The sequence below is a fragment of the Betta splendens genome, chromosome 2 (genome assembly GCF_900634795.4).
Source record: "Betta splendens chromosome 2, fBetSpl5.4, whole genome shotgun sequence".
In the NCBI taxonomy this organism is placed as follows: domain Eukaryota; kingdom Metazoa; phylum Chordata; class Actinopteri; order Anabantiformes; family Osphronemidae; genus Betta; species Betta splendens.
In genome coordinates, this window is record NC_040882.2 from 22,790,661 (window position 1) to 22,815,202 (window position 24,542).

Below are 24,542 nucleotides of genomic sequence, written 5' to 3' on the forward strand. Positions count from 1 at the left end.
GTTTGACCTCTGATTATCAATTGATGGCGGAGGAACATTACATCTCAGGAAAGAAAAAAATGTCAACACGTAACCACACAAAGGCTGCTTTGAGTCCGACCGAGCCATTTACCTGCAAAAATCCCTTTCAGCGAAAGATGATGCGCGTTCTACCTCAGCGGCCTTCATTTGCAACACGGGATGAAACAGCAGGAAACAGCAATAGCTGTGAGGAAATACCAGGGCACCCTCAGCGGTGCAGTGTGCTCAGGTTTTAGTCGCACAGGTTGGACTTTTTCACACTCGTCTCTGTGAAACACTGCAGAGCTCAAGGATCTCGCCCACGACAGTGACAGGCGGCCGTCGACGGCGTCCTGGTGTTTCAGAGCGCCGCTCCGTCTTTATTTATCTCTACATCTATCGCACACAGACACTTAAAGCTCACAGGAAGAAAGATCACCATCACTATCTTGTCATGTCCGCTTCTCCTTTGTAGCGAACGCACCAGACGTCAAGTGTTACTTCTGCTTTCAACGCCAGCGCGGCGTTTGTGGCTCGTCTCAGCTGATGCCGCCCCCAGTCACTTAATGACCAGTCAGTCGGTTAATGGTACAGCGTTTACCAACAACGACGCGGCGGAATAAAACCGTATTTATAAACAAATGCTGCATTTTTTTTATCACAACCACAAAATGAAAGTCACCGCTCCACCTACACAACTATGAGGCCGGTATAATAGAGCCCGATGAGGCCAGCGGGACCAGCCGGGACTTGCACCAGCGCATGCGCGCGCCCGAGCGCGCGTCTGACCCGCTCCGCTCCGCGTCTCAGTCTATTGGGAGATAATGAAATACACACTGCACTCAGGGACCGACTCACAACCGCCTATTACTGCAGCGCACTGTTTGCCCTGTTTGTGAGAGCAGGGCTGCGTTCCACCCACCAAACAACCTTCTCCCGCACCACAGGTATGAGCAGAGAGTGAAGAAAAGTCAACACGCACGCCCAACACACACTGAGCGCGTCTCGGCAAAGCACCTGAACAAAGTCCAGAGAGTCGCCTTCCTGGTTGGAGTAAAGACCTGTCCCCTGCAGAAGCACGGTCAGCTTTAATAGGATCTAGCGTTGGATGGACGGGGACGCACGTGTTTTTTTTTAAAGAAACGCCAGTTGAGTCAACTTTCCTGGAGTTATTCACCAACTGTTGCTCGGACCGAAGTGCGCGTTTTCAGCAGCAGCGCGGCTCGCGCCGCTCTACTGCGCTCATTTGCGTGTTTGCAGTTCACTGTCCGTACTGTACGTGAGCGACACATGACAACAAACGTCCCGTCGCCGCGTTTAAACGCGCGTTTCCATCAGGCCGCGATGCGGCTCGGCCGCCGCCGCCGCCGGTCAGACGCAGCCGCACCGCAGCCTCCGGGGTCTGAGGGTGGATCATCTGGTCCCCGGTCCGCTTCAATGGCTTCGGCCGAGCGCGCGCCTAAAGTTGGACGCTGACGTAAAACTTACCTAGAGTTTAAAGCCGGAGGAGCCGTCGGGCATCACCGTTTACGCACGCCGCGTGTCCAGCTCGTGTCACGTCACGTCACGTCACGGAGCGGACCAGCGTTCGCCGTCCTCGCAGCGTGCCTGCACGCGCCGCGCTTCCTCCCCTCGACCGTCTCAGCGCTGCGGGCAACGCCACGCCCACTTGAGCGGCAGGAATCAGGAATTCGGCACCGGCGGCGGAGGTGAAGTCGTGGGTTTACCGGCGCTCGTTGAGAAGTCCAGAAGCCGCAGGTTGGAGCGGTGCCAGCATCCGGCCGGGCCTCGTTGCGCTTCGCGCCAGTCGGTGCTGGTTCGGGGTCCGATGAAGCTGTTTCCTGTTAGAAAATGTGCGCGCAGATGATGGAGCCCACATGCGCGCAGACTGGAGGCGGCCGCTGCGTCCACTGGCGTGTCGCGGCTTGATCCACGGGCCCCAGGCTACCGATTCAACACGGGCAGGAATGCTGCGCAGCCGACGAAGCCACTTCAGCTTCATCGTTCGCTTATATGAAACAAACGCACGTGGGATCTGTGTTACAGATGTGACGGACAGAGTTCCTCATAATTTGAGAAAATGTAATAAAATATTGTAGATTGTGTTTGTTTTGTTTAATATAAGGAGCTTTTGTCACTAAACAAGCAAATAAATGTCAGCATAAATTTTGATTTAATGTTTTTGTATTTTAAAAACAACATTTTAATATCACTATCGATGCCGCCACATTACAGTCCGTATATGTTTCGTTGTTGGCTCTTGTCAGAACGAGTGAAGCACAACACGTGTACAATGATATTATGCAATTTGCAGGCGCAGCCACACGATGGCGGCACAGAGCAAGTAACCAGTGGCGCTTCAGCAGTCTCTGCACGGGCCTGTGCCTGCTTTACGGGGCCTTCTGCCGCCTCGCCTTGACAGTAACTGTGGTCTTCAGCCGTCACTGGAACGGGACCTTCAGCAGGAGCGGGGACGACGGGGCTGCTCGAATGCGGGACTCGTCCCGAGGAGTCGGCCTCCGAGTCGGACGGCGCTTCAGAGACGGAGAGAGATCCGCTGCTGCTGGAGGTCACAGACATTGGGGTGCGGAGATGATCTGGTGTAGTTGCCCCCATGTTCTTAGCGTTACGTGGGGCTGGTTGAGGCGGATCATCTGTGTTTATTCCCGGTCCTGCTCCCGGAGGCAAAGTCTGACTCCGCTCCACGTGACGCCCCTGCTCTGTCTGGGATGTTTCAAACACAGTGAATCTTTTTATAAACACATTTCTTGGATATGGAACCGGTTTCCTCTCCGACCCCAGGTTCTGTACCCTTCTATCGTTGTCCTCTTCACACCCACCACTGGTCTGGGCCTTTAAACCCACCGCTTCCAGACTGCGGAGGATGCGCCTCCGATGGCGAGCTGAAAGCACGTTGAGCCCCAGCAGCAGGTCATCTGTCAGGGCCCTGCAGTCTTCCAGCGACTGGTATCCTGCCTCGTGGAAACAGGAGGTATACTGGGAGAGGCGGAGGGCGGCCAGCCACCGCACGAGCTCCTGGCTGGGCTCTGGAGGCTGCAGCATGGTGCCCTGCTAGATCCACATGTGGAGGCCGCAGTAGAAGGTGCAGTGGTCTGGGTTCATATGCAGCACTCCTGGATAAAACAAGAGGAGGAAACATCATGCAGCTCCATGCGTCTTTGTCAAAACATATTTTCTTGTATTGCAACATTTACCGCTGTAGAGGTTAAAAATAAAGTAAACCACTCATTTTAATTGATTTAAAAACTTACCTAGAGTTTCAAAGCTGTCCTCCACAGTGTGCTTTCACATTCCGTTTCAACGTTGCAAGTTATTCCACTCATGTGATGGGTGTGGACCACATCCATCACATGAGTGGAATAACTTAAAGATGGGTGTATTTCTGCAACCATGAGGTATATTTGAAGTGTCATAATGTAGTGGACACTTTTGAGGTGTGATATAATATATTATATATATTTAAAGATGTGATGTTTATGAATAATGACCAATTCAATTCTTCAGTTCTGTCTGAAGAATAATCCACTTTCAGGATGAATATCTCTGTAAATAGAGGCCTCGACAACTGTCAGTCAACATTAGCTCAGCAAAAAGATGGTTTTGATGAAGAATAACGATTTTTATGCAAACAGTCAGATGAGGTTCTCAGTCCACTAGGTGCTTTAGTCCACTAGTCAATGTGGACTATAACACCTATAATAGCAATAAAAGTGGTCAATATACCCAAACAACAGTTATTTATGCCTATCTGACTAAATATAAACAGTGTCCAGCCATTGTCCAGCCTGTCCACATCTGTCACATCTGTCTAGGTGGTAGGCAGGTGGCCATATCGCCGCCTAGCAACAACTGTAGTCAATGAGGTGTCATTTTACTCATTAGAAGCTATGCAATTGGCCTAAAAACACCAACCCAGAATTGACAGGACTCCAATCCAGTGAGAGTCACCCAACTGTTAAACCCGAGCAATAAATCACTTCAGACAAGCTCTGTGGCAGGACTAGAAAGTCACAGAGTGATTGGGTAACTTCCCAGGATGTAGGAACCTTCTCATCTGTGCTTGATACACCTAAAGTACATTTATATAGTGCTGTAGCCCATGTTCTACTGTTTAATGTGATGTCAGGCCTATCTTTAGTACAGCAGGTCAAAGGGATCCAGTCTGGACCAGTTGGTCTAAAGGAGTATCCCAGAAAGTTGGCTTGGGGTTGAACGGGTTGAAAGCTGCAGGTGGAGGAGTTGCAACTTTCCTGCTGGGCCTCGTTATGTCTCACACCAGTGTCAGTGTGAGCTCAGATCTATTAATTGAAACTGTTTCCCGTTAGAAAATGTTGGGATGATGGAGTGCCACAAGCAGCTGCTGGGTGCATTTGCATGTCCCAGAAAGTGCCACCTGTTTAACAGGAATATAAACTTAGATTTTATTTTTGCACACCATCAACACAGTGACATCTGCAGGGTCACAGAGACAGTTTGGCCGTCCTACTGTCGAAGGCGTCTCTGATTTTGTTTGTTTTTTCTTCTTCGGTGGTCTTGTGTCTTTTCCTGGTCATTGTGGGAATACTGTACCTGTTCTGCCATGATACCACAACAGGTGTAGGTACGTAGGCGTCACACCCTGGTTATTAGCTCCTGTGGACATGTTGAGTTCTAGTTATACTAGTTTTTGATTGTTTCGTTTCTGGTTTGTTAGTTCCTGCTTGTGCTGAGTTTTTAGTTCTAGTGCATTCTAAATTTAGATTTTGAGCCTGTGAATTTCAATTCATAGTTTTGTGTCTAATGTTTTTTGAGTTTGTCCTGCTTGAGTGGTGAGTTTTAGTTAGTCCAGCTTTAGGCATTTGTCCCATCATTGTTAGTCATGTCTTCATCTTTGTCTGTAGTCCTAATAATTTATGTATGTGGTTGTTGGCCGTGCATGTGGTTGCTCCCTCCTGTCTGTTTGGCCTCTGCCTCTCAGAAGTGATCAGATCACACCTAGAGGTCTAAAAATGTCTCAGAAAGTGACTGTCAATCCTCCATGTAACACTTGTTACGGTGTTAGAGTTACGGCGCCACATCGCAAACACAATAAGAGACACCACTCACTATTACATGTACGTCTAACACCGACGACCAGCCCAAACATCTACACATAAACCACCAGTATACACATAAAGATCCCACTTGATCTGCCCATAACTCTTAGCATGTCCACTGCTAGCTACAGTAGCTAGCTAGCTAGTTAACAGCAGTTGCCGCTACAATGTCACATTTCTTGATACAGACAAACAGACACAATGTACACAAGTCCTGATGGACTAAACATACATGTTACCAGTAATACTGTGCAGTAGGTGAAAGGCCATTACCACTTCAGGTACAGTAGTGGTAAAAGTGGTAGTAGTACTTTAGTATTACAAGTACAGTATTTACAGCAGTTTTATGAAGTTGTATCATTATGATAACAGTAACTCATAAGAAGGGAGAATGTATGCTGCCTTTTTCACAGACCTGGGACTTTTTTTACTTTTATGTCTGTTTTTTTTTCACATTGAAACATACAATCATTTTTACAGACCGAGTCAGAACTCCAATGTGGCCCATTCCACCTCTTTAGAGAAGCAGCTTCACTCGCTCTGTGGCTGAGCAGATTCATTTACATTGAATTAAATTCAAGCGGCCTCTTATGGCAATACTGTAAAGCCCCTCTTTTCTGTCACAGAAACACAGGAGCACATGAGATTTTGTGCTGCCTTTGACAGACTTCGGACCTATTGGGCCCCACAGTACCAGTGTTGGTACTGTGTGTTTTCATGTCTCCATGAGAGGGGGTTGGATGACCACAGCACATCACAAAAGCCTGAATGTAGGTGACATTTGATTGAGCATCACAAAACCTGAATGCGGGTTGTCCGACACACACCCACATTCCTGAACATATTGGGCCCACGAAACCATGATGTAGATTTTGTAGATTACACTTTACAAGCTCAGTAAACCTTCTGATAATGTCATTTTGAAGTCTCAGGTTTATTTACATGCACCTGGAGGATCATTGCCCGAAACAGTCAATCGCCACAAGCAGCTGTGGTTTCCAGTCATTTGTCCTACAGGGTTAGTCGCATTCCAGCACTGCAAAACATGCAACTTCCTCAACCTGCACCAGCCTGCAAGCGTTTAAGTGTCACTGCAGGATGTGCATTTAATGAGAGAATACAACCAGTACAACAGGAAAACAGCGCTTCTCAGAACAACCCAGTAAAGCACCTAAAGAATGTCACATCAAGTGATGTAAGCTTTGCTTTTCATGGTAATAAGAGTCTATTTCTAATTTGTGTGGGTGACAATGACATGTCTCTGAAACCCCCAAAATATTCCAGCGTTTGTAGGTTCACCACAGACACCCACCCACCCACTGTGAACGTCCACAGGCATCTCATATTCAATAGTATGTAAAATCGCTATTGAGTATTGTTCATTGATTCAGCAGTGACTGTGGCTGAGGACCTGACGTGTTTACTGCCGGCAGTCATAAAGTGAGTGACTGCCGAACAGAGGCGATGGGCAGCGGATCTGGAGGACAGCGCTCCGTCTTCCTGCGGCTCCTCTTTGTCCCTCAGTATCGCGCCTCCAGGGGTCGCCTTGGCAACATGTTTTACTACTGGCAGCCATATAAATGCTGCGCTGGCCCTTGTAAACTGGAAAAAGCTGTGCAGAGTGACGCTCGGTGCCAAAGACATAGCAAACAAGGGGGCTTCAGGAGCAACACAAGGAAATGTAATGACTCCGTAGTTAATGCTTTATATGATTCACTAAGAGTTTGTATAAAGGAGCAAATTAGCATGTAAGTATTTCAACGTGGCCTAAGAGGGAAATGGTCTTGACCTATTGTATTTTTCAGCTCAGCATGGATCATGATCTAAATGCACAAACGGAGGAAGCTCCTCCTGGCACAAGGAGTGAAGACGATCTCCTCAACACGCTGGTTGAAGCTGGTCAGGAGCTGGAAGCCGTCAGGGTCAAGCGCCATTCGAGCAGAGCACTCGGCCCAGCAGGCGATGGCGAGGAGGATGAGGAGGGAGGACGGAGCCCTGACGAAGAGCAGGCCGAGCGCGGGCGCAGGAAGGGCGTCCTGAGGGCGCTGAGGGACCTGAGTGTTCGTCATTCAGAGAGAGTGGCGGCGTGGAGAGAAGTCTGTGTGTTCCACGGGTCTCCACCAGGGGGCAGAGCCTCACAGCCAGGCTCCTCGGCCGGTGAGAGAAGTCAGCCACTGTTTGGAGAAGTTAAAAGAGCAGTTTAGAGCGTGGTGAGATTGCAAAAATGCAGGAACTAAACACGAAGTCGGTGTCAGACAACCCTCAGACAAAGCGTTACAAGTGGCATGTGATGAAGTAGAATATTTGAAGGCATAAGGCCTTATTTTACAGTCAGTAAAAATATCCTTCAAGCGTGTGAGCAACAGTGAGGAGACGGTTTGAGGCTCTAAGTGGAACTGAAGTTGCCCTGTCTGCCCTGAAAGTGGTCCATGTGTTAAAGCGCATTAAATTGTAAGCATCAAAAGGTTTAACCGGAGTTCAGGCTTTTAGGCCTAAGTGTTTCTGAAAACGCATCACGCTGGAGCTGAAGCTGGAGCTGAAGTGCAGGTTAATGCTACAAGTGTCTGCTGTAAAGGTTAAAACACCTGACGCTGTCAGACACAAGCAGCTGGGAAGGTGCGAGGCTGTTAATAGACGCTGGTAATAGTCCAAACCTGAGCTTTAAGTGAAGACAGCAACACAAGCAGGACGTTTGTTAAAGGAAGTATATAAGTAGGTGGAGATTTAGATATGATGTGTGTCTGAAGCACTTACAGTAACGTGGAAATGAAAGTTCAGTTTGTATGAAAGTCAAGGGAGGTTGGAATGTTTTTGAAAGCGCTGAAAGCGAGTCATGTAATATTCTGTCGTTCATGTTCAGTAGTCAATTCCTCAAAAAAGCGTCAGGCTGGAATGTGTTTATCAGCTGTGAACACTCTTATCTAGATCTCAGCAGGTCAAACATGCTGCCGTTCATGTTCATTATTCATCTGCTTTGTTTCAGGAGCAGAAAGTCACTGCTTCAGCGATACTTTGAAAAGCGTTGGTGAAGACTCGCTCATCGTTCTGGACACACTGAGGGCCATCGTCACGAAGCTGGACGCAGAAATCCTCCGCTCGTGTGCAGAGGAGGCCTCGACTGACGACGGCCCACCGAGCACCCGCGATGATCGGGACCCCGACTCCACAGCCGAGGACGGAGGCGAGGAGGGCCGTACGTCGGGCTGCAGCCACGTGGAGGAAAGCGGGGAACAATTAGACGCTGAATGTGAAGCGAATCCGGAAGAGGGGTCGCGCGTGGATTTGCAGGAAAAGGAGACGAGGACGGAAAATGACACGAGCAAAGAGGAAACGAAGACTGAATGGATCACCGTGGGGTCAGTCAGGACAAAAACCTTCCCAGTTGTCCCCGAATATGAGGTGTAATAATCAGTAATGTTGTGTTGTGGCTCACTGGTAGAGCGGAGGACAGCCGGTCACAGCTGCTGGAAGCCTCCTTCATCCGGGCGCCTCTAGGAGTGGCTGCAGCCCTGAGGTGCGAGTCGGCCGACGCCCTCAGCGGCCTCATGGTGAGCGGCTCCGAGGAGCTGGTCAGCAGGGTGGTCCGGGTGGAGGTCCAGCAGGGGGCCAGCCTGCGCTTCCCCGTCACCGTGGCGGTGCCCTTCCGAGCGCGTTACCGTAGCAACTACAGGGACGTGGCCGTGAAGATAGTGGACGGAGCGGGGAGGACGAGCTACGTGAGCCCGGTGGTAGCGGAGGAGGCGTGGGGGGGGCAGAGGGTACGAGCGCTGGATGTACAGTAGGTGGTTGGACAGTGTGACGACCTCAGATTCACAGATCCGGGTGTGTTCATTAGGGGACGCTGGCGGAGGTGAGGGTCTACTCCCTGGGCGTGTTTGCAGTCGTTTCCTGCCTGAAACGAGAGCGCTACAGCGTTCCCAGCAGGGGGTTGTCCCTCAAGCTGTCCACGGACCCTCGCGTGTCCCTCAGCTACCTCCCAGGATCCTTCACCGCCCCAGTAATGGCGCAGGTCATGGTACGAAGGCGGCGATTTGACAGCCCTCCGTCTGTTTGCTAGTCGCAGCCTGACGCCTTCGTCCTTGGCTCCAGGTGCAGCCGGTGGACGCCATCCTCTTGGCGGCGGTCAGGTCCCGGAGCGACGGCCACCGCTCGGTGGTGTCCACCAGCCCGCTGCTCCACCTCACCCACCCGACATCGCAGCCCCTGAGACGACCCCTGAGTGTGACGCTCCCCTGCCCCCCCAACCCCGAAAGGAAGAAGGACCCAAGGGGACCAAGGGAGGAGAAGGAACACCAGCACACTTCCACCAGAGGATCTGCTCCACCTCAGGATGGAGGCGATTCCCACAAAGTCAGGTACGAAACAGCCTCAGCAACGCCTCACGCGCCAGTAGAGCTCACGTCAACTAAACAAGCATGTTTGGCCTCGTAGGATTGTACAGGCCTCTAAGGAGACGTCCAGTGAGCTGCTGGTTGCTCTAGGCTCAAAAGACAAACACTGGAACGTCCTGGAGAAGGTTCATGTCAGGAACCAGCAGAACGGACTGGTGTCACTGGAGCTGACGGAGAGCGTCGACAGGTTGGCAACGCAAGCTTTTCCTTTAGAATGCTTAAACGCAGCGTGACACTGAGAAAAGGGCTAATGAGCTAATTGCTAATGAGCTAATTGCTAATGAGCTAATGGTTAATGAGCTAACATCACATCACATGGGGTCTGATCAGGCCTTTTCCAGTAAACTAGACATGAAAGCTTGGATTATTGTCTACAGGATGAACCATAAGAGAAGCTAGTTTCTTTGTTCATCACCTAGAAAATAGCCTTTTATTTTACCACCTGATGAGAAGCTGCTGTGGGACACACCAGGCCCAGGGTCATATTCACATCTCTTTTGCTTTTGGTTCATCTTCCCACATGAAGTAGATCCTCGCCGGCTGCTCTCACGCCAACAAATAAGGATGTAGTGAATTTTACTGAAAGCAGACGGATGCTCGTACACAGCAGTTTGAGTGAAGTGAGATCAAGACCTTTGACCTTTCAGCTGTTTCATGTTGTGACTCCGGCGCTTTCTCAGGGGAACCGGGAAACCATATTAATCTCTTTATAACATCCTGTTGAGACCAAGCAAGGGTCTAAATAATGTTGTTGTTGTTGTTGTTGTTGTTGTTGTTGTTGTTGTTGTTGTTGTTGTTGTTGTTGTTGTTGTTGTTGTTGTTGTTGTTGTTAAAGAACAGCATAATTGTGCATCCGTGATGCCACTCAGCTCTGTGTCTGCATAAGAAGCATCCCTTGACTCAGCCTCAGCCTCCTCTCTCCCCCTCCTGCGCTCAGGCTGCTGGTGGCTCGCCTCCTCCCCCCGCTGCAGCCCGGTCTCGCCGCCTCCTTCGCCCTGGAGCTGGAGCGGGCCGCGTGCAGCCACGCGGTGGCCGTGGTGCTGGGCCGGCGGGGGGACGACCCCCGCGGGGTCCTGGTGGCCGCGCTGCCCAGCAGGGAGCTCGGCTGGGAGCGGAACAGGCTGCGGGCGCAGGGCTACGGCGAGCTGCTGGAGGCCTCCCCAGAGGTCTCCATGTGCGAAGGGGACCAGCTGCTGCTGCGCTTCAGCGGCAACGTCGCCTCCGCAGAGGCAGGTCCGTGTCACTGCATCCGCCTGTCGTGACTCGTACAAGCTCGCGTCATCATAATTAGTTGTGTTTCACAACAGGAAGCGGAACCCAGCGTGTGGAGTGCGTCACCTTTCACTCCCAGCGCAGGAACCACCTCCTGGTTCAGCTCACTGAAGTGGACCCGTTCGGGAACTACAGCTCTCCCCACTACAAGGGAACGCTCCTGTTCTTCAAGGTCGCCAGAGGTCAGCTGCTGTGGAGCAGCGACGGAGCGTTCCCCGTCAACACTGCGCCGCCGGACGCAGATCCCGTCTGTAAGCTGCCTCTGACTTTACCCAAGGTGAGGAACTCCCAGGAGACGTAACTTCCCGACTGCTGTTATTCATTTCACCCAGTCAGCAAAAATCACTTCCCACCTGATTTCAGAAAGCAAGAAACATTAACCGGCCGATCGCAGCTAAGGTGAAGTTATGCGGGGAGTCAGGTGGGTGGAGCCTATTCTCTCTGTCATCACTGAGTGCTGCTGGACACTGATACAGGATGTTTTTACCTCGCCACCAGACTCCCTGCCAGACGCTCTTCTTCTCTGGTTGTCCGCGGAGCTCTCGGAAGACGACCTGGCGCCGCTGGCCGCCTCCCTGCGCCTCCGACGCGGCGCCGCCCAGCTGGTCAAGCTCAGGGCCGGGAGCAGCCTCTCCGCTCACGCCTTCCACGTGCTCGCCATGTGGAGGCGAGGGCTGCCCGCCGCGCCCGCCCAGCCCAAGGCCGCTCAGCTGGCGCAGGGCCTGGCCAGGAGCGGCAGGCCGGACCTGGCCAGGGAGCTGCTGCAGCGGCAGGCGGCGGCCGCCGGGCGGCGCCCTCTGCAGCACGGAGCGAAGGAGCGCTAGTCCAGCTGCACGCAGGGTGACGTTTACGCCACCAGAGGGCAGCGTTGGACCGCGGGAGGCTGCCCTCTCTAGCTAGGAGTAGGAAACGCTGCTTAGTAGTTCAGTGGAAAACTAGAAAGTAGGAACAACGCAACAACACGGGCGCCAGCGTTCATCAGACGTCATTCTGCTTAATAAAGGCTCCAAACTTTCTCATTCAGGGTCTGATTTGAACCATAGAAGTGTAGTTTGTGTCGAAGGTTTTCATCAGAACCCCCGGAACCAGCAGCGAGCCGACTGCCTTCAGCAGAGGAACTGTGAAAACGGGAGTAAGATGGAAATTAAAAGGCAGCTGGACTCACACGAACACAACTTGTCAGAGAAGCAGTGGACTGTGAACATTCACTCAGACAGAGCTGTGACACAGACACTGAGACACAAACGATTCTCACAGCATCTCAATATATACAGTACAGTACATGTAACTAATAACCAAGACGTCAATTCACAGCTCCATGAATTGGTGAATGGAAACACAATCAGCTATAAACACCCATTTGATGCACATAATGAAAATACACAAAGCAAAGGTCTTCTTTGACGCTTTGTGAAACCATATCTCCAGTTTCTTTTAACTGAAACTAAGCCTGAGTTCTTTGTGCCGAACCTTGACCCAGCAAGACGCCGCCACCCTGTAACTGACCGTTAGATGAGAGGAGCTCATGTGTGGGATGGAAATGTTATGATGTGATCTAACTGTATGGTTCCACACACTGTACCACAGCCTCGATCATTTTTAAACAGCCGTCGTGTGACGCAGCTCCTGATGTGCCTCAACTCCACGACTTTCTACGTCCTTTTCCAGACTCAGACTCAGCATTAATCTTTGACAGCGCCGTCACATTCTCACTTTATTTCATAGTTTATCTCCAGAGACAGCGCGCTGATTTACACAACCAGTCAGCCATCTCACTGTGTAAACAAACACTGACACTGAGCCATGACCTCTTTTCAGCTGCCTGACACTGAGTCATCGTTAAGACCTGATGGAGTCCGTTGATAATTGATTAGATAAAGGCTCATCTCTGCACGCCGAGGGGATATTTCTGGAAAATAAACCCCCGCGTGGAAAAGCACACAGACATTTTATGTGTGGATTTGAATAAACATCCTGGAGGTCGTATGTTGAGGTCACTGTACCCTCAGGTAAACAATTTTTGGCAATAATAATAAAAGTGGAAATCCCTAAGCTGTTACACTTGACTGTGTTATGGATTAGTAAAATACTTTCCCAACTGTTACACACCTCACAAACCCGCATTGAAGCTGGAAACGTTGCCTCCATCTACACCAGTCTGTTCCCATAACGACCTTCACCTGGACTCCGCCTTACATCTGTTTTTGAGGCTCACGTTCCAGCTGTGTGACATTCAGCAGGGTCTGAGTAATGATAGATGGGGTGTGTGCAGGTGTTGGGGGGAGGGGGAGGGGGGGCTCCCTGTGGAAACAGAGGAGACCACCTACAGCTAGAAATGGAGGGAGGGGTGTTAATGAAGCACAAACAGGAAACGTGTGGCGCTAATAGATTAAACTGAATGATTTCACCTGCCTCCCCTCCCGTCACTCCCTCGTCTCCTCTCCTTATTGACCTTTCCTCTCCCCTTTATTCCACGCCCTTCCACTCGTACTCTTTCCACTGCTTCACTCCGCTCTTCACACTTTCCCTGCTTCATCCCCCTTAGTGCGACTCTAAAGGACATGTGCGGCATCGCTAGCAGGAGAGTTTTGTGCCCAAAGCTCCTGTGGCAGAAGGGGGTATCATTAGTGGGGAATAAGACCATCAAACACACACACACACACACACACACACACACACACAAACACACACACACACACACACACACACACACACACACACACACACACACACACAGTGAGGGCCTTGCTTGAGGTAAATGTCATGGGGGGGGGGCTCCCACAGAGCCAGGAAATCGTTTCCGCTCTTATTTCATCTCCCCTTCCTCCCCCCTTACATTATTGAAAAGGCCACGCAGCAAAGCACTCTGGGAGGCTGCCGGTCGTCCAGCGGGGGGGGGGTCTGATGAGGTGAGGAATTCCCACCGCGTGTCAGCGTAAAGAGGGTCTTAATTAAACCTCATTGGTTTCATCATTAACTTCATCATCCGTTTGTGAGCAGAGGCGTCATTTTTGCTTCACTGTTGTTTTCTCTAAGTAGCTTTTAGCAGAACAGTTGAAGGCTAAACTTAGTTACATAAGCCTATTTATCCCAACACTCACGGCCGCCAAAGCGAAAACCTGAGTAAATAGAAGCAACGGAGCCTCACTCCAGTTCCAGTGGGCGATGGGGGTCAGTGTGTGTCTGTGAACCCTGAGATGAGTGAAAAATGGACAGTGTCCCTGCGCATTCACACAAAACTAGGATGGGTGAAATCTCAGGGGTGGTCCTTTGAATCACATCCTGGCCCTCATGCAGGAAGAACCCACGGAGTGAGAGGCCTCTCAGGTGTAGTGCTCAGTGGCCCCTGACCAAATCTTCATTTGTCCCTCATTTCAGTGGCAGACAGGCCTCAGAGCCTCAGTCAGGAAGGAAAGGCTGCACGGGGCCCATCAGCACAGTCACGTAGGCACATTAGCCTTGTTAGCCACGGCTGCGCGACATTAGCTGCACGGTAGTTGTTTGTAATAAAAGGGGCCGAACGCGCGAGCTTAAAAAAAACAGTGTGGAGAATTTTTAGAAGCTGGTTGGATGCAGTTTGTGAAGACGAGCCAATGGCTTTTTCTAGGGAATTTGGGCTTTCTGGCCCAACCATCAGAGCCAGACTCTGCGCTGCAGCTGTCGTGGAGTTTGTTTTGGACCGGATGCTGGCAGCACTAGCTGGTCGGTTAATAAAAGCATAAACAACGCACATGGTGGTTCTGAATCCTAGGCCTTTGTTTTAGTCGTCTGATGCAGGATGAATGTAAGTGCACACACAAAGACACCAATGCAACTCCAACAGCGTCCACATCCTTGTCCACCATTTTCGGACGCAATCAGATTGGTATTGTTTACCTTTGAAATCCTCAGTCTCTGGGTGAGATGCTGTGAATGGGAGCGGGCGGGCGACGGAATAAAGGGCCGCATCGCGCCACGGCAGGGGTGAAGAGGTGTGAGGGAAGAGCTTGTGAGAGGAGCGGGATGAGGAGGAGGACGAGAAGAGGCCGATACGTGCGGGGGAGTGGGCGTAACGTGAAGGCAGCCTGACATCTGGAGCGTGTGCACGCGGGCGTGAGCGCGAGGCGCCGCAGAGCCTCGACCCGCGCTTCCTTCACACTTAGCGCTGAGGGGGGAAAAAAATAACGCCACAAACACGTCTGCTCTGGCTGAAAAGGTTCCTTTCTAGGTCAGAAGGTCACAGACAGAGTGAATCACAGCACCGCCCGCGACAGCTAGGTTTCACAAAGGCCACTGCAGGCCCATACAAACTGCAGCGCTCCAGATGCCCGCAAGCAATACAGAGCATTATCCTACTGTATGTGTACATTTTATACACGGTCTGTCCAACTAGTGCATCATCTCATTGTTAGTAGTATCTGTACCTCATGACCTGTGATCAGAGTAAACATCATCATAATATCCACAGACTCGCTGTGGGCCACACTAGAAATCAGGCCTGTCCTGATGGAAGATCCAGTCACAAACCAGCTTCAGCTTCCTCTGAGCCGCCGTGAGTTTTCTTCTACTTCACTCAATAAATCAATTTGCTTTCATGGAGCCACTTTGACCTTGCAGCTAAGTATGTTTCTAACAGGACGTTCGGTCACGTCACTGCTCCTTTTGTATATTTGTCCTCTTTTATGAAAGGCAATAATCTTTCTTCTTAACGTTTTTGTAAACGCTTGCAGATGGAATCATTTTGAGGCTGGGTTCAATTAAACTGGGAGAAACAACCTTGTGTTGAGCTCTTAAACTGTATTTACTAATGACGTGGGCTCTGCGAGTTGAGAGTCACCAGTTAACATGACCTACAGTAACTGGGAGGACGAGCCAAACACAGCAGCCAAACAGGAGCTCAGCTCTCTGACCTGAGGATTTGACCCCATGTCCTTTTAGCTGTGCGACAGGGCTAACAACTTCACCAGTGTCCTGATTAATTAGGGCAAAAAGCCTCCTTGACTTTCATCTCATCCCGATCAACGTATTGAAACAGGTTGAAATGTTGTCTTCTATGCAAAAACACACAAATAAGACTTGAGTGTGCGCTGGAGGAGGAAACGGACGATTGTTCTTACACGTTGCCTCAACAAGCAGCTGTCTGATTCCACCAATCCCTGTTGACCCCGAGTTCTAGCTCCTCCGACGCGTGGTCCCTGAGGTGCGGAGGAGAAAACGCTTTCACCCAATCACGTTAAGTAAACGACTCAACACCTGTACGTGTGGCGCTTTGACGGGAGAGGAGACAGACAAAGCAAACACAAACACGCAACGCCGCTCTCAACAGACAGTCATTCACCGATTTTCCATTCTACATCGAATGACTGGAGGCAGGAGTGTAATATATCCAACGCCCCACACGACTTTATTAATGTTTACAAAAGCCGTGGTCTCATTTGCGTCAAAATGCGACGAAGTGGCTGTGTCGCGGTGCCCACGGCGCCGGCCTCGCGTCGCCATTTATTACACGAGCACCTTGTTGCTCCCCCCGTGAAAGCGAACAGGCCGTCTGCTCGGCTGACCTCTCGCCGGCCTCTGCTCCTCAGCCCTCGGCGATCGCAAAGAGATGCAGCGCGGCTGCCAATGTTCACTCCAAGTGTAGCTGACACACACCTGGCCATGAAATGTGCTGTGCCGGAACTGTCACTGTGGGACCACTTTAACTCATATTGTAGCGGCAAACACCCCACAAGGCTTTACATGACAACGTCCAACACCGAGCTCCACAACTGGAAAAAACAAGCAGGTTTTCATACATGAAAAACAAAAATTAAACAGAAAATTATCAAACAACAACCACTTACATGCATTTGAATCTTTTTCTGTACTACTAAAGTAATATGCTCATGCTGTAAAATGCAGTCCTTAAAGTCAGGAAGTGATTAATAATTTACTGTACTCTTAATGCTCCAAACATCCACCGTGATAGCGATACACCTTAAACCACTCAAGCCACTACATGCAGTGACTATGTTATAGCCAAAATGCCCAACATACAGTAGAGCGTGGTGAAATGAGATTATTATTCATTTAAACCTTTGGCTAACCTAGCTAGCATTCGTCGGTTATTCAGTTGCTAGTACCAGAACAACCAAAAACGTCTTGGTCAGACCTATGACGCATGCTGTGATTTAACCAAACGTCTTCTATCGCATGCTCTTAATGCAGCATTCCTGTTTGTAGGATGTTTGGAACGAAATGAAAATGATTCATAACGGCGACGCTTACGCTAATTGGAGGCGCGCTCACCGCACGGGGGAAGTGATTGTACTGAGTCTATGACGGCTTGTACAGCAATTTGGTAGAGTGTGTGAGAGTGTGAGACTAAATGCCAGCGGAGATGCTAATAGCTGCAGGCTATTACACAGCACGTAGTGGTGGTAGTAGCAGGAGAGCAACAGTAAATATTCACATCATAATCATCTTAATGAGCAGTGGCACCGGAGCCATTTCAAAGAGCTCTGAGGTCTTCCTCTCCCGCTGTCTGCTTTCACAACACTTTTCATTCCTTCAGCGTTTGTTCTGTGCCTCATCCCCAAACTGTCACCGCTTTCCTCCGAGGAGCGTCAAAGCAGCTGCATCGGCCTTCCGGATGCGCTAAAACAGCTGTGAGAACAGAGGCAGCCGCAGACAGCTGGTCACTGGTGTGTAGAACCATCAGAACCACGCTGCTGCGCCGGTTCGGTCAGAGCGCGAGCGACGCCATCGGCGTCCGTTAAAAAGATTCGGTGACGTCATTTCATCATCTTCACCACCAATGCAAAGATAAGCTGCAAAGAACATTGCAAGTAAATGCAAGTAAATGCTCATTATTCGTATTGGAAGGTTGGAATTCACACTCAATACATATACTGTACACATCAGAGCTGAGTGCAAATGCACTTTTGTTCAATTAGACTTTTTTGGGAAATTGTAAAATTGTAAGCTCGGCCGTCGGATCGGCGGGCGTGGGCCCACGTATTCAGGCGTGTGGTGAACTGGTGCTGCAGCGGAGCCAGAAGGCTCAATCTATGCTCCAACCCTGGTCTATCAGCCTGTTACCCAAAGAAAGAGGGGGGAAATGAAATCCAGCCGTGCAGCCGTTGGCCACAGAGCTGAGAGTCTGGCTTTTTACAGTAATGCTGCTCTTTGCTGTGTCAAACGGGCCTAGATGAGACGCTTTATCAGAAGATGAGTGCTTTGGTTCAACCAGATAAAATATACAGTATATGTAAATATGCCCATACTGTAACAGAGTACAGTACAGAGCGGTACAGTGGGTGCATATTGCTTTATTGTAGAATTCATCATTTTGTCAAAGTAAATCATCACCATTTGCAGAAATCCTTTCATTTGCCTCACGTTTGCCAAACTTGAAGTGGTGGTGACTCGAGGAGAAGTGCTGCATCTGTGGAGGCTCCCATGCAGCTGTGAGGCCATAAATAGCCCAGACAGTGAATGAATGAGTTAAAAGGATTTCGTCCTGCAGTCGGTCAGACAGATAATCAAATTAACTGGCTTGATTGAGAAAAGTCATGTCTGCTCAGTGTCTAGTGTGGCGCACGCGTGTGCTCCCGGCCTGTGATTGGCTGCCGGCCTGTGTTTGCTGCAGCTCGTCTACCTGTGCTGGGGGTCAAAGCGGCGTTTTGACGTCGCAGAGGCCGCACCACTGTGATTTCAGAGCGCGCGCGTGCCCGTGTGGCTTCCTGCCAGCACCATTTGGCATTTCTCAAACAGCTGTCAGCTTCAGCCAGTGTTTCAGCTGACTGATCCATAAACGGGGCCAATAAGTTCCCACACAGAAGCCGTTCCCTCCGCACGGACACTTAGGCGATATTGCTGCATCAATCTCAACACATCAATCCTCATCCTGACGTCTGTTACTCTCTCCAAACATCTTTCCTTTGAGCACTCAATTCATATACGTGCTGCTTCTTGTTCCACCTTCTGTGTAATGCATTTTCGCATTTCCGCGTTCAAACGGGAAGGTGTTGCTGCGTTTGTTTAATTTGTTGAAAAATGTTCAGAGCAGTGTTATCCATAGAAGTTATGATGGGAATAATAATGATTAAATGATCATGACATGAGGAGTTTAGGGTCAAAGTCAGGATTCAAAATAAATATAAATGCACAATTTTTTATTTTACAAATTTTTCTCATAAGTTAAAATAGTGTGAAGACAAATTTTCTTTATACTAAAATACTACTATACTACTACTATACTAGCCTTCTGTTATCAGTCCTGACTGCTCCCCTGCAAAAAGCATCGTCTGTGCTGTTGTACATGATGTTATAGTAAGAGGACAGAGGGGAACATGGTAAAAGTAGTGGTCTGGTCTGTTTTGTTGTCACCTGTTGGCCACAAACATCAGGTCAGTGCAGGAAACCTGTTACCTTTAATGTTTCTGCTCCTGTTAAGAATTGAGGAAATGTTAGAGCCTGCACCAGGTACACAGATGTACCCAGACTTACAGTGCGCGCATGTGTGTGTGTGTGTGTGTGTGTGTGTGTGTGTGTGTGTGTGTGTGCGTGCGTGCGTGCGTGCGTGCGTGCGTGCGTGTGTGTGTGTGTGTGTGTGTGTGTGTGTGTGTGTGTGTGTGTGCGGGTGTGTGTGTGTGTGTGTGTGTGTGCGTGCGTGTGTGCGTGCGTGCGTGTGTGTGCATGCGTGCGTGCGTGTGTGTGTGCGTGTGTGCGTGCGTGTGTGCATGTGTGTGTGTGTGTGTGTGTGTGTGTGTGTGTGTGTGTGTGTGTGCAGACTGCATGCATTCATGGGTGTGCCACTGCTGGGGGGCGTAAACCATGACGAGGCTGAACCACGGAGCATCTCTTCTGGTCCCACCCCCTGCCCTCCAAGCACCCCCAAAGGACGGCCAGCCCATTACAGTAATTAACTAGAGAGGAGGTTGATGGGATGGAGAAAAGAAAAGGGTTGGAGAGAGTGGAAGGAGGTGAGAGATAGAGAGATCGAGAGGCTTGGGAGGGAGGGAGGGGCGCTGGGGGCGTGGGGGGTCCTTTTCTGCAGAGGCAGCATGTGGATGACGGCTGCTGCCTTCCTGACTGCCGTTAATCCCTGAGTGACTTTCACTGCGTACAGTAAGAAGTGCAGCGCAGGCCAGAGCCCCCCGCAAATTAATCTAGCAAAGAGCCTGACGCTCGGAGAGCCCCGCTTTACAACCCCCCCCCCCCCCCCCCCCCCCCCCCCCCCCCCCCCGAGGCGAGAGGGAGGAATGGGAGAGTGAAGCAGCAGAGAGGGAGATGAGTTGCTACTGTACAGTCCGGCGAGTGCAGGGGAAATGGAGGACACAAGACAAAGAGGAGGTGATGAGTAAGGAAGGAGCTGAGGAAGGTTATTTAGTGTATGCGCCAGCGCCCGGGGACGCGATGATGTCACCGTACCACGCAGTCACCGTCACCGCATTGCTCCAGCGTTGCCCTCGCATCATTACAAACAAACGCGGATGTTAAAGGGCCCGTGTAGGTCAGTCCCTCTGAAGGCCTGCAAGTGCAAGGTGTTTAGCCTAGCTTAGCATAACAAAGCATTTGGCTTTGGGAAAATACGTACTCTCAATAGTGAAAATCCAATTTTTTTTTTGTGTCAGCCGGGTGCGTTTAATCTTCATGGCTGATTTGAACGAGGATGACTCTGAACGGTGCTCTTGACCTTTATCAGACACCGCCTCCCTCTCGTTTCTCCTGCGCTTCGCAGTTTAGCGACGTTTGACCCAGGGAGAAAGAGACGCGCTTGCGCCGTCACGACGACCGCGTCTCCACTCGAACGGCGGCGCGCGCTGTCCTTGATGAGACTCCGAGCTCTGCGATAGCGTTTGCCACGAGGTTGCATCTATGGAGCTGCAGTGTTTTGTCATTGCATCAGCTCACGAAGGCGCTGGCGGGTGGGCGGCGCCGTCCACGGCGGCGTTCTGCTTAATCCTCGTCCTCGCTCCTACCTCTGCTTCTCCCTCCAGGGCGTCCAGGCACAATTCCTCCCTCTCGCCGGCACTTTGGTGATCTACCTGCAGCTACAGCTAATTGAAAGGAGCCTCACTGTGCAGGGAGACGTTTCCTCTCCATCCTTTGTTTCCTCTCTTCATGCTTTTCTCATGTCTGTATCTAATTATCCCCTTTTCTCTTCAATCAGTCTCTCTTATTTTCTTCCACTGCCAGCAACTATTGGATCAGCTCATGTACTGTACCTTTACCAGTGGCAGCTGCTTTAACTTAATGGCTAAATAACTGCAGCCAACCAAGGAGTAATGATGAATATGATCATACTAAACAACCTCCCAGTATCCTTTTTCATTTAAGCTGCCCCTGAGGCCAACGGGCTCTTATTGAGCTCTGTACTACACTGTTAAGCCTTAGGGCGCTTGCTACCTCACCTACAGTGAGCTTGATTGATCGTATCCTTCATGAGGATGCCCAGTGCTTCTCCCATTTGCAGCAACTGCTTCTTTTATGCTAGTGCTGATTGCTGGACAACGCACAGCACGCACACGAGGGGTGAGCGATTGTGTGGCATTAGTTTTATCCAAATATAATGTTAGGAGCCATTCAACTCATTTGAGGAAAGTCCTGTGTGGAAATGGGTTGTAGCAGATATCTCTCACACACACGCACACACACACACACACACACACACACACACACACACACACACACACACACACACACACACACACACACAGCTTGACAGACTGCAGGCTCACGTTATCAGGCATTAAACTGCACATTTATGCCATAAACTGACCCAGAGCGAGATGTGCACTGACCGAAAGAAAACAGGCCCAGCATCACCATCACGCTCGTGTCAGAATGCCTCTTCCCTCCCTTGCTCCTTGGGTTCCATCTGCCATTCAAACAGTATGTAGACTGGATTATAATGTAACACTAGCAACCTAACACTTCTTTATTATTTCAATTAATGCAATTAAAAGCATTAGTAAAAGCAAGGCTGGATGTAGTCTGGATTTGATAATTGCGTCTTCATAGCCACAGTGCAGCATCCAAGGAACTGGTCTGAAGTGTCTCACTAGGACCTTGGACCTTCTGCTTCCCAGGCCAAAGCTCTAGCTACCGAGCTGCCAGGCCACTATTCACTCATTAAATGGGAGGAATCAGAGTTTGTTTTATGTCAAGGCTGTGTGCACATAGTTTTTACCTGCAAATTCATTATTAAAGATACTCCAGACCTGAGGTGACCATGATTTTATGATTTTCTTGCAATAATGACAACCTGCTGGTATGTTTTGAATTTCCTTCTCTTCGATAAATGTAAATAGCTATAATTCACACACTCATTAAATGGCTTATCAAACAAAATAACCCAAGGGCACCATGGAATTATTTACACATTGGCCTAAATGAATATGCATTTTTCTGTTGGAATATTTCTCAACTTCAGGACTGTCATGTCAAAATAGGTCAAAACTGAATAATTTTTAAAGCTTATTTTTGCCTTTCATTATCTAATTTCAAAATACAGTTGAGCACTAGTCTACAAAATGATGCTTTTTATTCTCTAATGCACCAGTTGAACACAGCAGCAGTTGTTCAACACACTAGTTTACAAGTTATGAAGTACCTTGTTTATTCTTGAGTACAAAGCCACAAAATGGCTGAAATGGTCTAGTACTACACACTGTAGATACATATATATACCTAGTATATGTAATGGTGAGCCATTAAAGCTTGTGCTACTGTAATATCATCGCTCTCAGCCAACCACTGAGCTGGTGCCAGCCACTGCGATAGAAGCAGACATTTCTGGATGAACCTTCAACAACAAAAGATAATTGCAGAGCCCAGGACTCAAGTCAATTTTGACACACGCCGATAGGTTTCCCCTGCAGAGCGGCATCACACAATAACTGTGGACCAGGTGTCAACAGCTCCAACCAAGCTCACCCAGCAAGCACTCAAGATTAATTACACCTGAAGATTGTCTCGGCAGAAGCGATTAGCCACCACTGACACCACTCGAGTGTTTCCACGTTGCTGTGTCAAAGGGTTTAGCTGCAGCCAGTCAAAAGCCCGGGAATAAAAAAAAAACATCACCGTGTTCAAACCTTCAGCAAAATAGCATAAAGTTTCATCTGTGTGTGGTGGAGGATGTGGAGATGCTGACTAACGAAGGTGCATGAACGCCATGGGAAAAAGAGAAAGGCCTGGATGCGTTTGTGTCCTCTAATTGGCTCCTCTGGCTTTCACCTTCACAGGTCAGCGCGTACAAGCACACACAGAGTACAGAGGTGTGGGAGGCTCAGGTCAAAAGGTGACCAAGTGTCTGTTCCTATCTGCCTGCGTGCATGTGGTGATATGTCTTATTTAACGCCACATCTTTGGATGTAAAAAACAAAAAAAAAAGACCGGAGCAGGAGGAAAACAAAAGGAACGGAGGCGTGAAGAAGAGGAAGAAAAAGGCTGTGTAATTTGCTGGCTGCTCCGCTAATTGAGCCACCGCAGCACTTCTGGAGAGGCTGGTCGGCTGCAAGATTGGACGGATTGATACGGATGCACGCTCGGCCGCCGGTACGCGGGGAGAGGAGAGGCAGCGGATAGGAAACGCCTCGCACCAGCTTTCATCTGTTGTCTTCCTCCACAAATTCGATTAAGTTCTGCACAGGCAAAAACAGGAGACGGCGGCTGCTCTTAAAAGCTGCCTCACCGAGAGCTGCTTTAGTCCAAGGATGCATGTGAATGAGGTTCCACTCGCAGCCGTTTGAAGGGGGGATTCTGCGCACAACTATTTTACACACAACAGCGTCACAACAAAGGAACCTTGAGGGAAATAATGACTTCCATAAAGGTTATAACAGGCACTCAGACTGGGAGCGTTCCTCTTATCTGTCTCCTGCTTCTGCCGCAGCACTGTCTTAGAAGGCAGGAATTAGTCAAATATTAAAAAGCACTAAAGCGATGGCGGGAGAGAGGCCTCATGCTTCACGCAGGCAAATAAATCTCTGCATTGTTGCTATTAAGCCAGTGTCAAACAGCAGCGCATCCGTGGATTTCCATCGCAGCTTTGCATCTCAATGCGGACGATCCCTCCGCACACAGCAGCCCTCAGATTAGCTCATCATTTAGGATTTTTAATGACACCCGGAGGCTCTTTTTCCACGGTGACGAGGCCCACGTTTTATTCCTGCCCATGAGCGTCGCCACTAGAAATGACTAATTGTAGGTAACGTATGTTTAACTTTAGCTGTTTTGGTGCCCAAAGCATGATGACATGCCCCCCCCCACCCCCCCGTCTGGAATACTGACCAGCGACATGGTCATTTCAGTCACACGTCCAACAGCTGATATCAGTGATTTTCAGCACACGGCAAAACGAGGTGGAGCAGGTGCAGAGCAGCTGCACTGGATTAACGATGATGATTCACAAGAATCCTTTAGTCCTTTGCATGTGTCATAGCATCATTATGAGCTTCCTTTACTTTACAGTCGCTGGTATTATACATGAAGTGTTTTTGTGCAAAACACATTCTAAAATTTGATTTAAAAACAACAAACCTTTGCATTCATATTCTTTCCTTATCTTATTCTCTCTTCTCTTTTCATCCTTATTTTAACTTCTCACATAAAGGTTTCAACCTTTTCATTCATGAACTAATACCTGACCTTTGCCATCATTCAGCCTGTCTCCCTCACATATTACAATATATTGCAGTAGCTGCTTTACAGTAGATTCAAGGACTGTGTAACATTCACCAAGAACCATAACAGCCACACTGTTTTTTGTTAATAGTCAAAGGAACTCCTTAATTTCACCTCTTACGTTAAAAAA

At 49.5% G+C, this 24,542-nt stretch overlaps 3 protein-coding genes across 9 annotated transcripts in view; 1 reads left to right on the forward strand and 2 right to left on the reverse strand.

Moving 5' to 3' along the window:
* The window catches only part of arap2 (ArfGAP with RhoGAP domain, ankyrin repeat and PH domain 2), an 84,332-nt gene extending 82,330 nt beyond the window's left edge, over nt 1-2,002 (reverse strand). For 2 of the 3 annotated variants that reach the window (XM_055507049.1, XM_055507050.1), the window contains exon 1: nt 1,489-2,002. The gene's annotated coding sequence lies outside the window, so the exon portion shown is untranslated. Of the gene's footprint in view, nt 1-112; nt 671-1,488 lie in introns of those variants that run through there. The other variant, XM_055507051.1, reaches the window with a different exon arrangement.
* A 154-nt stretch (nt 2,003-2,156) lies between these two features.
* LOC129603826 (arf-GAP with Rho-GAP domain, ANK repeat and PH domain-containing protein 1-like) overlaps nt 2,157-24,542 on the reverse strand; it is a 41,068-nt gene continuing 18,682 nt past the window's right edge. Inside the window, exons 1-3 of one of the 3 annotated variants that reach the window (XM_055507058.1) lie at nt 3,273-3,404; nt 2,812-3,134; nt 2,157-2,724 (exon numbers count right to left, since the gene is read on the reverse strand). In XM_055507058.1, coding sequence (XP_055363033.1) covers nt 2,230-2,724; nt 2,812-3,063 — 747 coding nt within the window. In that variant the 5' untranslated portion in view covers nt 3,064-3,134; nt 3,273-3,404 and the 3' untranslated portion in view covers nt 2,157-2,229. Of the gene's footprint in view, nt 3,135-3,272; nt 3,405-24,542 lie in introns of those variants that run through there. The other 2 variants (XM_055507055.1, XM_055507057.1) reach the window with 2 other exon arrangements.
* dthd1 (death domain containing 1) lies at nt 6,488-11,775 on the forward strand. Of its 3 annotated transcripts, XM_055507053.1 has the most exons (11): nt 6,488-6,777; nt 6,902-7,253; nt 8,080-8,452; nt 8,536-8,854; nt 8,932-9,111; nt 9,186-9,451; nt 9,528-9,674; nt 10,425-10,720; nt 10,795-11,036; nt 11,123-11,180; nt 11,258-11,775. In XM_055507053.1, the coding sequence occupies exons 2-11, from the start codon at nt 6,908-6,910 to the stop codon at nt 11,581-11,583; spliced, it is 2,553 nt and encodes an 850-aa protein (XP_055363028.1). In that variant the 5' UTR covers nt 6,488-6,777; nt 6,902-6,907; the 3' UTR covers nt 11,584-11,775. The 3 variants fall into 3 exon arrangements, with proteins under 3 accessions (XP_055363028.1, XP_055363027.1, XP_055363029.1); XM_055507052.1 differs by lacking the exon at nt 6,488-6,777 and having other exon boundaries at nt 6,842-7,253; XM_055507054.1 differs by lacking the exon at nt 6,488-6,777 and having other exon boundaries at nt 6,842-7,253; nt 8,536-8,644.